Source organism: Trichomonas vaginalis, chromosome III (assembly GCF_026262505.1).
Source record: "Trichomonas vaginalis G3 chromosome III, whole genome shotgun sequence".
In the NCBI taxonomy this organism is placed as follows: Eukaryota; Parabasalia; order Trichomonadida; family Trichomonadidae; genus Trichomonas; species Trichomonas vaginalis.
In genome coordinates, this window is record NC_067205.1 from 18,283,678 (window position 1) to 18,297,360 (window position 13,683).

Below are 13,683 nucleotides of genomic sequence, written 5' to 3' on the forward strand. Positions count from 1 at the left end.
ACAAAACATTTACGAAGAAGTCATGACAAAACATTTACGAAGAAGTCTTGACAAAACATTTACGATGAAATCATGAAAATTCAAGAGGGTAGAAAAGAGGTTAGATCTAACCTTCTACCCTAAATTATATTTTTGGTCCGGGAACAACTTTCTCTCAATTGGAGCTGTGGCATACTCTTTGCGTAAACGGTTCAGACCTTCTTCGAACTCTTGGTCTCTCTTCGATTTGGATTGAGATTGGAATTGCTGGGGTGGAGCTTGCTGGAACATCCAAGGGTTGGGGAAGTAAGGCATAGGCAGAGGAGGGTAGTTCGGGAAGCCTTGTGGTGGGTAGTAACCTTGAGGTGGAAATTGGTAGTAAATCGGAGGTACTTGCTGGAACTGAGGTGCAGGGGCTGGTGCTTTAGGTTCCTCTGGTTTGGGAATGGACTGGGTTGGTGGTACGTCGGACATTGTTCTGAAACAGTACAAGACTAGTTCTGAAACAGTACAAGTATTGTTCTGAAACAGTACAAATATTGTTCTGAAACAGTGCAAGTATTGTTCTGAAACAGTACAAGTATTGTTCTGAAAAAGTACAAGTATTGTTCTGAAAAAGTACAAGTATTGTTCTGAAAAAGTACAAGTATTGTTCTGAAACAGAAAATTTTTCTCACAAATTGAGAGCTTTTACGGGAAATTTGTTCTGAAAAAGGACAAGTATTGTTCTGAAAAAGTACAAGTATTGTTCTGAAACAGTACAAGACTAGTTCTGAAACAGTACAAGTATTGTTCTGAAAAAGTACAAGACTAGTTCTGAAACAGAACAATGGACAACATCGAGCCATTAGATGAGGCAATTTACCTTATAGAGATAAATGAAGTTGTTAAGCAGTACTTGGGCAAGGACAAAGCCAACAAGTCCCTCGGCTGCTGGTTGTCTGGAAGAGGTGCGCTGAAAATCGAAATTGAAACCGAAATTCCAATTCAAATACCAGACGGGACAGCCTACGACGACATAAAGCAAGCAAAGAAGGAAGCCATTATAAAGTTCTTTGCCAAGCGTCCTTGGATACTACTTCCAAACAGAGAGAGTCCAATTCCACGAATTATACAAATTCTCAGAGCACTGTTCCACTTCTCGGGTCAGCCATTCTACATAACCTGTGAAGGCGACATCCAACCAGTTCAGTAAACCTTAACGTTTAACTGCACTTTTTTATGTTTTTTGTGAAAGTGTCAAAAATAAATTGTTTTCATGAGTTTTCTACGATGTTAGAAAAAATGTTATTTTCTAATATCTTCACATTCAATACTTTTTCAGCACTTTTCCGTAGTTATATATGAAAGACAATTCGAGATAAAAGTCATAGTACAATGGAATAATATGTTGCACACCATTTGTTGTGAACCAAACTTGAAAGTCAGAGAAACTGTTACTAGGTGGTTCGTAGAATTTAGAAGCAAAGTCATAAAAGTCCTTACCAATACATAGAAAACTATTGTTGCTTGAACTGAAACTTGCATGACACATAACATTTTGAGGGTCAAACACGTTTCTATAAACTGTCAAATCTGCTGGTGGAAGTATAAATTTAAATGGACCATCTGGTGGTAATGGTTCGTTCTGGTTTAGTAACCGAAGAAATTGTGCCCAAGAACGTTTGTCTACTTTCCAAAATAAAAACTCTGTATCTCTTGGAGGGTTAATTTCAATCTTTTGAAATGAAACGGTGGAGTTCATCTTGTCATATTCTAGTTTCAGATAGTATGTTCCATTTAGTAAAGAGTCGTATTTTTCTTGAAATTCCCAATAATATTTGTTCATTTGAGTTTGAAAGTCATTTAGAGTTTTCTCAAGACTTTCGTCTGAACGAACTGTAAAGATTCTCATTTCGTCAAATTTGTCTATTAGACCATCAGAACCTTTATACTGCCCATGAAAATATACTGCGAACATAAATGCGTTAGTTCTATTTGAAAACAAAACTCTTCTAAATCCTATTGCCTTTGCATCTGAAGGACTTTGAAGCCAACGAATTGGATAGTCAAACCTGTATGTTCGGGATGAAATTTCTTCATCTGAAATAGTCCTACCAGCATTTGTAAAGATATAGTCTAACGGTTTTGTATCTGCTACTTTTGTTCTTTGTTTTTCAACCTGAAGCATTTAATATATGTAAAAATATATTGTTTTAAAATGGTATGCCATTTCATATTTCTCATCTAACAAACAAGTTTCCCAACGGTCTTCTCCAACAAACTCAGCGTACATTTCAAATAAAATAAAAAATGTCACTTTTTAAAAAATAAATTTTTACTTCATGCAATGTTTAACACATCGAAAGGCATGTCCATAAGACGTTCTTCTTCTAACCTCTCTAGTCTGTTTGGATAATTGGCACGTGCTGTTTCCAAATCCATTTCGTAGCGAAGACCAGACAATTTGTCATAGACTTTTATGGGTCTTCCCTTCCTATATTTAAAATTCTTCGAAACTCTCCAACCATATCCTTGTAACTCTGCTTTTTATTCTAGCAGATTTTCTATCCATTCTATATGGGGGCATTTTTATAAAAATAAAAAAATATTTTTCTTTACTTTACATAACCACCTGCTGCCATAAGTCTTTGACGCCAACCCATACCAGCTAATGAAGGTTGACTTGGTTTAGTTTCCAAACTAAACTTTGGTTTTGGTTTATCTTCAGTTTTTGGTTTTCTTCTTCTATCGGTTTTTCGTCACTTTTCGGTTTCTCTGACTTTACTTCACTTGCAGGAACAGTTGTGTCGTCAACATCTTCATAAATATCATATGCCATTTGTTTTTGTTTTCCTTTCAACTTTTTGTGTTTGTTGTAAAGTTTAGAATATTTCGACTCTAAGTCAATGAGATGTTCTATAATGAACTGTTGGTCAGTGAAGTAAACTTTTCCATCTGTTGTCTCGAAAGCTCCTTCAGACTTCAATATTTTATTTGTGAGAGTCTGTTTCTTTTTTGAGATACTTGCCGTTCCATTTTTATGAAAAGTGACTTGTAGTTAGGGTTTGTATTTCCAGACCTGGCACTTTCTATTATTGAATTTTCTCTTCATCTGTAAGTTCTTGACAGGTTTTGACAATGGTTCTGAACTTTTTGTTTGTGGTGTCAAATCTACCGTTTCAACTTCTTCGGTCATTTCATCTCAGTAAAAAATTTTAGTTGGTTTGTTTTCAACTGGTTGTTGTTGTTTTTTAAGTCGGTCTAAAACTTCCTGAGGTATAGGAAGAACTTGACAAACACGTTGTGTAACTGCTGGAAGCCGACAAATCCATCTTGAACCCATTGTCTCAATGCTGTATTGTTCATTTCATCTCAGTAAAAAACTTTACATTCCCCACGTTTGAGGCGGTTGAGGTTGGTTATTGTTTACCCATTGTTGTGCATGGTTATATCCTCTGTTAAAGAATCTTTCACCTTGGTCCATATAGTGTCCTGCTTGGTTATAGTAGTCATTTGCTTTGTTATAATAGTTTCCTGCTTGTCTTCCTACATTGTCCATCCATCCTTGAACTTTTCCTCTTGTTTCAGGATTTGGAATAAGATTTGTTGCATCTCGTGTACATCCCAACCTTTCTGTACAGTTTGTATAATAGGTTGTGCTTTCTCTTTCAGTATACCTAATGTACTCAAAATCTTCCTTCCAACTCCAAATACACCTCTGGCTATTGTTCCCACTGCGGGTAAAAATCTAGATGCAACTCCTGCTAATGCGCCAAATAAACCCATTTCTTATAGGATAAAAAATGACGAATCCAAACAAAGGACCCCTATGTTTCTAAAGCGACAAAGAAAGCACTCATGGTAAAAATCTTTAGTTCAACACCAAATGCTTGGTTTATGGATATCTTGGAAAACATTCCGAGAGTTAGAACAGATGGACCACCAACTGGCTAATATTTGTCGGTCAAAACACAAGATACTGTGAAGCCATACCATTATGGTCCAAAAATATTTTAGATGTGAAAACTGCTTTGACAATATTCGTTGACAAATACCATCCAACAAAACTGACATCTGACTGTGAAAGTTCTTTCAAATCAGATGATGTAAAAAACTATCTGCGTTCAAAAAATGTAAACCAATATTTCATTGTCGACCAAAACCATTCTGCTCTTGGTCATTGACGGTTGATAAAATGTTAAGAGACTTAAACCAACCACAAGGTGGTGAAGCAAATGAAATGTCATATGACGACAAATATAGACACTTCTCCATGGCAAAGATGAGACAAGTTTTAAATATTTACAATAGCCGTAAACAAAAGGTTTGGGAAACCACTCCCCCGAAGAAATGAAAAAACAACCCTGACTTAGAGAAAGACTATATATTTAATAATTTAGTCAAAGAGACAAACAAGAAAAGAATGCCGGCTTCAAACTTCAGAAAGGTGACAAAGTAAAAATAGAAATACCTAAACGCGACCCATATGAAAATACTATTGACTATGACAACAATGGGAACCCGACAGGTACTCACATTCGTGTTCGTAAAAATAGAAGAAAGTATACAAGAGAATATTATGAAGTTTTAGGCAAACATGGCAAAATGTACACACTGCAAGCAGAAGATAAAACGACTATTGTCAGACCTCGTTTCAAACTTGTCAAAGTTCAAGGTGGTATACTTTCAAAAACAGTTCCTAACAAATATAAGACAACTCCTGACGAATATGCTAAAGAAGTTGAAAATGACGACTAAGCATTTCTATACCATGCGTAAACTCATGTAAGGTGGCATGTATTCTTTACTTTGTCCCGTTGTTTGCGTATATCCTGAACGCGATGTGTATGGTTCCTCACCTCCTCAGTGTTACTCCAGAAACAATTTATAGCAAACTTAACGTCTTTAACATCATATCCTTTACCTTTTGTCATTCCTGACCAATCCCAATATCTATGCTTATGCCAACCTGCTTGAGATGTACTTAAATCTATGTAGTGACTATGTGCAGGTAAATTTCACCTGAAATCGTTTTACTTCCACCTGTTTCCTTTGAAGAGTTTGCACAATACAAAAACCTGTCGACTATTTGAGTCCAAGTTCCAAAACCCAGAACTGTTTCTGGTCTGGTAGAGTTCATTGACGTATAAATAGAGCCTATAGGATATAATGTTTGAAGTATTTCTGTCTTTAATGTTTGAAGCTCTTTTTTGTCTGCTTTCTTGTCATATAAATCTTGAGCAGTGAATTTAATATTATATTCATCCTTCATGACATAAACATCTTTACATCTAATGTTTCTCATCGTCGTTATGTCGTCATCCGATGTTAAACCTTGTGGAAAGTTAGGAGGTTTACAATATAATACATCCCCACCAGTTACGTCAACCGTTCCTTCAATACTTTCTATAGCAACAGTTGTAAAACTTGTATGTGTATGGTTCTTATCTGCTTTCTTCTCTAACTCATCGTTAACATAAGTTTTATCTGCTTTAAGGTCTAAACATCCTGAAACCCATCCTGTATCGGCTTTAGTTTTTAAAATCTTCGATGTCCATTCATGGTACCAGTCAACCCTTTCTATAATTTCTTTATCTTTTTCATCCACATATTCCTTATCTGCCTTCTTCACTAACGCACTAGCCATAAATCCTTATCCCTTTTTCAAGGCTAACGTTTAAGTCTGTTATTTCAGATATAGAATGTGTATGAGTCTTTTTAGAATATTCGTTTTCAGCTCTCGTCACTTCACTTGACATTTTATTGTCAACATATGTTTTGTCTGCTAGTTCAGGATGAGTATGTTCTTTTGTTGCATAAGCATTGTTAGCTCTTTCTTCTTCTTTTGTATTGCATCGTCTACATATTCTTTGTCAGCTTTGTTGTCAACATCTGTTTTCAAAAGAAGTTCATTTATAGGTTTCTCGTTTAAAGTTCCTTTTGTTGGATTTATACAGACAGTATTGTTCTTCTTGTCTTGAAATAGAAACTCATCTGTCATTGGGTTTAATGTCAGTTTTAAGTTTCCTTCTTTCAATGACTCAGATATCTTAGAATAGTTTGAAAAGTTTGTTGTTTCTTATTTAGAGCTTGCATAATGAGTTGTCGGTTGTGTTGTATTTCTCTCATGGAAGCAATATCTTTCGACATTTTTATTCTAGATAAAATATGCTTCCAATAGAAAAAGAAAATTCAAGAGTTGCTACAACTAAACCATTAGATGAACTTTTTACTAATGTCGGTCAAAAGTTTGAGACAGAGACCGTAAAGCATGAAGGCTATCGTTTTGACTACCCATTAAGATGGCTAAGAGACCCATCTGTCACAAAAGCTATTGGCTTTCGTAGAATGAAGTTCATTTCAGAAGCCATACATGGTTTCCCATTTACGGTCGGTTTTGAAGTTCGATACTATAACAAAGAAAAACGTATGTATGAGAAATTTGAACAGGGAAAACTTTTACAAGTTAGTTTGCTTGTAAACTTAGAAACAACTCTTCAAGCTTTTCAAGAAAAAATAAACGATATCTATATCGAATATGCAAAACAGTATAACATTGACGAGGAGAATACCATCTCGATATTATTTATGACAGGAAAAATGCAACTGTTAAAATCAATAGAATAGAAGACCTTGGAGAAAACGTTTATATTTCTACAAAATATAACAACTTGGCATGGTATAGATTTATGAGGATGTTAAATCAGCCTGCAGCATATCCAGTACACCCAGACTTTTATGAAGTCGAAAACCCTAATGGAACATATGAAAATGTTTTCGACCAAGATGCTATTATTGTTCATGCTTCATTTTCTGGCGCCCAAAACTCTTTCTTATGCTTGGCAAATGACTTTTACGAAAAACCTACAAAGTTATACGAACCACCAAGTGGAAGTATTTCAGACTTTCAAGTATGGTTTACTACAGATGGAAGAAAAAGAATAATTCCATTATACCATGCGTTTTACTTAGAACTTAGTTTCATATACAACTACTATCGAACGGTAAAAATATAATTTTTTAATACGGTTGAGGTGTTGGATTTGGTTGCCAACTAGACTGTGGTGCAGGTTCAGGCTGTTGTATAACAGGAGCTTGCTCTTCTGGTTCAGGGTCTTTAGGTATAATACCAACAAACTGACCTACCCTTTTACCAATATTTTTGACACCGTTCCAAATTCCTCTTCCGACAGATTTTATTCCATTCCATATACCTCTTCCAACATTTCGAAAGAAGTTTCCTATCTTACTGAAGAAACCCATTTTACTATATGTAAAAATCTAATGTCCGCCTAGTCTCTTACGTTTCCTGTTGAGTTCCATAGCATTCTTTAACTGGAGCTCATACATTCTGTTTCTCCTCTGGTAGAAAACATATTCTGGGTCAACTCCTGTGTTCGCGTCATCTGCATAAAGTTGTTTATATCCCACTTCAGGGTTTGTATAAAACTCTTTCCATCTCATATTTGCATACCATGGTGGCAAACCTAACGCAGCGTCATTTGACATGGCAGTTTGCATTTGTACATCTGTTGGCACTTGACCATAGTTTGCCATTGCAGTTTGTATTCTAACTTCATTTGGAATATTCTCTGGGTTTGGTTGTCCAGGTTGCTGTGCATTCGCTAAGTTCTGTGCGTCCATTTAATATTAGATAAAAATATCTCTTACGAGTACATATACTGAACATTTGCAGGCATTGGTTCATCTTCATATTCTCTATATCTTTCTGCCACGTCAAAGAAATAAATGACACAATGGAAAAAACCTAAAACAAGTAGTCCTATTTCAAACCACATTTACTTACTAATAAAATTTCTTTGTTATGACACTTTCTCCGGTTTATAGGACCTCTCTCATATTCTATCTTGTCATATCTAAACTCATAGTCATGTATGTCCTCTAACCATCTCATAACGGTTTCCAAACCACTTTTATCGGATGTAAAGTAAAAGCATGGATGGTTATGTATAACGTCTAAAGTTTCTAAAGAGTCTCTCAAAGTCCAGTCTACTTGGTATTGAAAATCCCATGTGTTAAAGAACGGCGGGTCCACTATAAAGAAAACATTTTCCTTGTCTTTATATTTTTCATACAACTCTGTCCAATGACATCTCACAAACTCTATACCCTCAATATATTTTTCTATGTCCTCTTTGAAAACATTTGTATAGTTAAGATATAAAACTTTTGACATAAGTGTTTCAATGTCATGAACTCTTATAGAACCACTATATAATAGTCTAGCAGATATACTATCCCAGTCTATATATTCTGCTTTTTTCAAAACCTCTCTCACAATATTTTTCTTATCTAATGGTATACGTTCCATCTTACCTATAGGTATCTTTTCTTTTAACTCTTTCAATATATTGTTTGTGTCTGGTATATGTTTGAGACGGTCCATATAGTTGTCGAAGTCATTGCATATAATCTTTGAGTCTGGGAATATTGTATGGCACAAATGGGATATATAGAAACTTCCACCGAACAAATCTACAAATGTTAGACCATTCGGTAGTTTCTTAAGTTCTCTCAATATAATATCTTTACATTTACTCTTATTTCCAAAGAACGGTAACGGAGGTTTTGTAAAATTCATTTATATATAATAATAAAAATGTTTTTTTCCTGAAAAGTGACAGAGAAGTGACAAAAAATGAAAACATATATAATTTGTGAAAAGCGACACATTATATAATGTTTTCGACCCAGAAGAAGGCTTCTTCCCAGAAGCAATGGAGGAAGAAGAAGAGTCCTCCGAATTCACACCAGAAGACTAACAATTTTCCGAATAAAAACTTCATTTATACTAAACATCTTCGGGGCTAGAGGGCACGAAGTGCCTGGAAGCCCCACTACCTTTTTTTTTTTTTTTTTTTTTTCTGTTTTGTTAAAATAGCAATTCTTTTGAGTTTATCAATAATTGATTTGATAAATACATAATTTGAGATCTCAGAAAACTCATCTATTCAATTTTCAAATATACTTAAAAAATAAAAATTTCAAAGGGCATTTATTTTAAATTTATTATATTTCTTTCCAATTTTACCGTCTAACACTAAATCACACGGACAGGAATTTAGAACTTTTGATTAATATCCCTTCAATTTCTAACTTCCATTTAACAATAATTACTCTTTAAAACAAAATCTTGTATTCATCCTTAATTCCTATAAATATCAATTGATGTCGACTGAAATAAACTTTCTATTCAATTTTTCAAACGTGTCTATTTTATTTTCATGATTAGTGTCACGAATAACCTTGATGAGTCTCCTGTAAACACAAGTAGAATCCGTATTCCTTCTCATATTGGAAAATATACCATTACAAAGCTTATTGGAAAGGGAGGATTCGCTGTTGTTGTTTTAGCAGTCAATGATCAAACTCATCAACAAGTTGCAATCAAGATTTGTGATCGAGTTCAAATTCAAGAGAATAATATTTTAGCGTATCTTGAAGCAGAGCTCAGACTTTCAATGAGATTTAATCATCCAAACATAGCAAAGACTTATGAAGTTATTTATGAACCTGATATCATTCTCATAGTAATGGAATACTTCCCAAATGGTGATCTCCAGTCATTACTAACCCATGGCGTTAAATTTACAACTCAAGAGCAAATCAAAATTGCTATTGGAGTTCTTAATGGCCTCAATTATTTGCATCAAAGAGGCATCTCCCATAGAGATATCAAACCAGAAAATATTGTTTTTGATGAAAAATTAAACCCTAAAATAATAGATTTTGGTTTATCCAAAGAAGATTCTTCTAATTTATATACATTCTGCGGCACACCATATTATGTTGCCCCAGAAATGATTACTAGTCATTCATATAATGGTATGAAAGCAGATATATGGGCATTTGGAATCACATTGCACTGCCTTGCCACGGGATCCAATGAGTGAAGTTCAGTATGTTAAAGAAGCAAAAGAGCAAACCTTGAAGTTAAGAATCCTTCCAAAGGGACTTGTTGGAAATATTATTCAAAAATGTCTAACAATGAATCCAAAGGAAAGAATGACGTCTGCAGAAATATTAGAATACATAGAAAGCGAGCAAAATTCAAACTCTGCAATTAGTTCTGCCAATTTTAAGAAAGCTCCAATTGATCCATTACCAAGACTCTTCGCTAGAAATAATACTCCGTTGCATATTAAGGTACGAAGAATTAATGCTAAGGCGTTCGGTAATTTGAACCTCAGATATCGTAATCGATTATTTAATAATAATAATTTGTAATTGTTATTTTAAATATTATGTTAAGTTAGTATGTAACTGTTAATTCATTTTAATATTTTTACGTAAATGCCTTATTTGCCCATCATTTTCTTTCAACAAGAAGATCGCATGTCGGAGGATAATTAAAAGATTTTCATTAACTCTGTTTTTTAAAGGAACTTTAAAAATGCATAAATTTGCATGATTGAGCTTATCGTCGATTAATGCGATGAAAATTAAATCCTTGATAGTAAATCATTATTTTCTTAAGCCAAAACAGATGTAATTCCATAAAAATGATGCATTAATAATGTGTTTACGAAATTTGTTGGACAGATAAAAATATATAATTCAATAAGAGCATCTGACCTGCGAAAACATATGAATGTCATGGTTACTATAAATATATTACAATTTACGCTAAAAAAACAAAACAAATTACATAATAAACAAATCTTATTTTTTCATCCTTTCTGTGGATCTATTGAGCACTCTCATTCTAATATTAAATTTCATCTTATTGAGGGATTTATCATCGATTACAACTTTCTTTGATCTAGCGGATAAAGGTGTTTGAAATCTGTTAAGGGAAGGAAGAGATTGTTTTATTGGCTGTTGGACACCTGAATTATTAAGAATGTTTGCTGTATGTAATGAGTCTTCTATCATCTGTATCAATTGGCTAGCATTAAGCCTTTCTCCTGGTTCAAAAACTAATGCGTTCTTGCAAAGTTGGCCAATGATGCCTTTTGGTTGGATTATGATGTCGACTGAGCCCTTGGATATCTAATTTAGGAACTCTACTTCGTTTTTTACTTCAAAAGGAAACTGTTTTGTGGCTAATACATGAAAAGTAACTCCGAAGGCCCAGATATCAGCCTTTGTTCCGTCATATGCTGAATTCATTACTAAATCTGGTGCCATGTTGAAAGGGGTTCCGCAATAGGTGCTTAAAATATCTGAATTTTCTTTCGATAGACCGAAATCAATGAGTTTTGCATGGAAGTCTTGGTCAAAAAGGATGTTTTCTGGCTTAATATCTCTATGAGATATGCCTCTTTTATGTAAATAATCTATGGCGCTTAATACTTCGTAAGCAATTTTTAATTGTTCTTGGATAGAGAAGTGAAAATTTCTGTTAATTAGGGACTGAAGATCTCCGTTTTCTATGTACTCCATAACCATCATAATAAACTTTTCAGTATAGATGATGTCGTAAATCTTAACTATATTGGGATGATTAAATCGAACACAGAGACGTAATTTGTTTTCAAGGTACTTCATAAAGCCTCCTTTTGCAATTTCTTCACGATCAAATATCTTGATGGCAACCTTTTGATTAGTTTTTGGATCAAAACCTAAAACAACAACAGCAAAGCCACCTTTGCCTATTTGGCGAATAACCTGATACTTTCCAATTGTTTGTGGAATTAAAAATGAAAGATTGCCTAGATTTTCTTCGTTCATCATTAGGGAAATGAGAAAACAAAATTCAGAATAATTTGAGAAGTTTACAAATATTTTTCTTGAGGGATGATAAGAAAATTTGTGAGGATTGGTTAGATTTGAGAATGAAAACTGTTTACGGTTGTTCAAATTTGAATGTTGTGGTGTTAGAAGAAAATATATTCACATTTTAGTGTATGTTAGAAATAACATTTCTAAATAAATAATGTAAAAGTAATTTTCAGAGATCTAATAAACGTGCTTAAAATTTATCAATAAAATATGAATAGTGATGAAATAGGATCATTTGAGAAATAAATTTTTTATGAAATGAATTTTGAAAAGAAGATTGAGATAGTTTTCAAAAATATAATATATCCTTTTGAATTTATTTTTCAAAAATGGCGTAAATATAATATTAATGATGGCTCTAAATACAATATCGGAGCGGTTTTATTCAAACTAATAATCAAAGATTTACATCAAGATTTGTATTTTTGTTATTTTAATTCGTATCAATTACTATTCAAATCCTAATACGAGAAAGGGACAGACTAGCCCATTGTCACTTTTTAATTTAGCAAATGAACGCTTATGGAGTGGAGTTTTTGGGTAAATCTGATTTGCTTATAAATGAAATAAAATCAAAAGAAACCATATTGGCATTATATTATGCAAAAATAAATGATCTTACTTAGTACTTTTAAAGTTAATTTCAGAAAAAAATTGACACAATGGTATCCGGCACATACAAGTGGTGTACAACCAAAATATAAGTTGGTTTAAACATATATTGCTATATCTCATGATCTTACTTAGTACTTTTAAAGTTAATTTCAGAAAAAAATTGACACAATGGTATCCGGCACATACAAGTGGTGTACAACCAAAATATAAGTTGGTTTAAACATATATTGCTATATCTCATGATCTTACTTAGTACTTTTAAAGTTAATTTCAGAAAAAAATTGACACAATGGTATCCGGCACATACAAGTGGTGTACAACCAAAATATAAGTTGGTTTAAACATATATTGCTATATCTCATGATCTTACTTAGTACTTTTAAAGTTAATTTCAGAAAAAAATTGACACAATGGTATCCGGCACATACAAGTGGTGTACAACCAAATCTTCGACTCGATGAACTTGTCATCGAGTTATATTCCAGTGTTGTTCCTTCATTCCTGATTAAGTTGCAAATTAAAGGTCTGGATTCAGAGAGAAGTGTTAAAGTTATCAAAAAAGTCACAAGAGATTTCGAAGAAATGACACAATTTAAAAAAGTCGAATGCATCAGTATGCTTGAAACTGTTCAGAAAGGTCTGAAAAATGATACACTTGATCCCAACATTGTTTACTCAACATTAAAAATATTATTGCAAAGAAAACATTTGATTTAATAAACATTTAATTTATTATAATTAATTTTTTATTACAGTATAGTAAAAAATGCTATAAATAAATTATTATATTTTATTAAAATGTGACTTTTAATAGTAAGTGAATAAAATAAATCAGGAATTGGGAAAGAAATAAGGTTAATTAAAAATAATGAAAATTACAAGTTTAAGGTTAATGAAAAAGTGACAATGGGCGAGTTTGTCCCCCACTCATCCTAATATTATCATTTGATTCAAATTCATTCAATCAATTCAAAGCTTATCAAATTGAATAGATCATGCGTCTTTCAATTTTTTAAATTCAACTTTCAGAACCTTTAACGATTTACGCGTGTCTGGATTTATTTTTAAATTATTCTGTGATATTGTATATGTTTAAATTAAATGACATAAAAATCTTATTCTCCTTTTAATATTAAAGACTGTGCCGATCTTATTATATATTTCTATCTAAAATCAATTTCTGAACAAATAAATCTAAAGAACTTTTTTCATTATTGCCCTCTTTAGTAATTATTGTGTGTTCCTAGATAAACGATGATCATTGAGAATTTTTACAATGATCAATATCTAATAATAAAGTTATATTTGTTAATGGAAACAATAATTACTTTAAAGACTCTTTCATACGGAATTAATATTTAG

The 13,683-nt window shown here is 33.0% G+C and overlaps 9 protein-coding genes and 1 pseudogene across 10 annotated transcripts, besides 2 other annotated features; 4 read left to right on the forward strand and 6 right to left on the reverse strand.

Annotated features, from left to right (window-relative positions):
• Positions 1 to 5,678: part of a mobile genetic element that runs on past the window's edge.
• Positions 115 to 270, reverse strand: TVAGG3_0723980 (uncharacterized protein; the record flags this gene model as incomplete). The annotated part of the gene is made up of 1 exon (XM_051244248.1): positions 115 to 270. One exon carries the CDS (start codon positions 268 to 270, stop codon positions 115 to 117), a length of 156 nt encoding a protein of 51 aa, XP_051090835.1.
• Positions 809 to 1,174, forward strand: TVAGG3_0723990 (uncharacterized protein; the record flags this gene model as incomplete). The annotated part of the gene is made up of 1 exon (XM_051244249.1): positions 809 to 1,174. The coding sequence occupies one exon, from the start codon at positions 809 to 811 to the stop codon at positions 1,172 to 1,174; it is 366 nt and encodes a 121-aa protein (XP_051090836.1).
• On the reverse strand, positions 1,289 to 2,149 carry TVAGG3_0724000 (uncharacterized protein; the record flags this gene model as incomplete). Its single annotated transcript, XM_051244250.1, has 1 exon — positions 1,289 to 2,149. One exon carries the CDS (start codon positions 2,147 to 2,149, stop codon positions 1,289 to 1,291), a length of 861 nt encoding a protein of 286 aa, XP_051090837.1.
• Positions 5,679 to 6,129: 451 nt separating the features above from the next.
• On the forward strand, positions 6,130 to 6,977 carry TVAGG3_0724010 (annotated as a pseudogene). The gene has a single exon. A coding segment is annotated over exon 1 (848 nt).
• A 265-nt stretch (positions 6,978 to 7,242) lies between these two features.
• Positions 7,243 to 7,605, reverse strand: TVAGG3_0724020 (uncharacterized protein; the record flags this gene model as incomplete). Its single annotated transcript, XM_051244251.1, has 1 exon — positions 7,243 to 7,605. The coding sequence occupies one exon, from the start codon at positions 7,603 to 7,605 to the stop codon at positions 7,243 to 7,245; it is 363 nt and encodes a 120-aa protein (XP_051090838.1).
• Positions 7,606 to 7,744: 139 nt separating this feature from the next.
• Positions 7,745 to 8,563, reverse strand: TVAGG3_0724030 (phage tail repeat-like family; the record flags this gene model as incomplete). Its single annotated transcript, XM_051244252.1, has 1 exon — positions 7,745 to 8,563. One exon carries the CDS (start codon positions 8,561 to 8,563, stop codon positions 7,745 to 7,747), a length of 819 nt encoding a protein of 272 aa, XP_051090839.1.
• A 643-nt stretch (positions 8,564 to 9,206) lies between these two features.
• Positions 9,207 to 9,875, forward strand: TVAGG3_0724040 (protein serine/threonine kinase protein; the record flags this gene model as incomplete). Its single annotated transcript, XM_001302662.1, has 1 exon — positions 9,207 to 9,875. The coding sequence occupies one exon, from the start codon at positions 9,207 to 9,209 to the stop codon at positions 9,873 to 9,875; it is 669 nt and encodes a 222-aa protein (XP_001302663.1).
• A 94-nt stretch (positions 9,876 to 9,969) lies between these two features.
• TVAGG3_0724050 (protein serine/threonine kinase protein) lies at positions 9,970 to 10,209 on the forward strand (the record flags this gene model as incomplete). Its single annotated transcript, XM_001302661.1, has 1 exon — positions 9,970 to 10,209. One exon carries the CDS (start codon positions 9,970 to 9,972, stop codon positions 10,207 to 10,209), a length of 240 nt encoding a protein of 79 aa, XP_001302662.1.
• Positions 10,210 to 10,644: 435 nt separating this feature from the next.
• TVAGG3_0724060 (uncharacterized protein) lies at positions 10,645 to 10,857 on the reverse strand (the record flags this gene model as incomplete). Its single annotated transcript, XM_001302660.1, has 1 exon — positions 10,645 to 10,857. One exon carries the CDS (start codon positions 10,855 to 10,857, stop codon positions 10,645 to 10,647), a length of 213 nt encoding a protein of 70 aa, XP_001302661.1.
• Positions 10,858 to 10,974: 117 nt separating this feature from the next.
• TVAGG3_0724070 (protein serine/threonine kinase protein) lies at positions 10,975 to 11,655 on the reverse strand (the record flags this gene model as incomplete). The annotated part of the gene is made up of 1 exon (XM_001302659.1): positions 10,975 to 11,655. One exon carries the CDS (start codon positions 11,653 to 11,655, stop codon positions 10,975 to 10,977), a length of 681 nt encoding a protein of 226 aa, XP_001302660.1.
• Positions 11,656 to 12,174: 519 nt separating this feature from the next.
• Positions 12,175 to 13,250: a mobile genetic element.
• Positions 13,251 to 13,683: the final 433 nt, after the last annotated feature.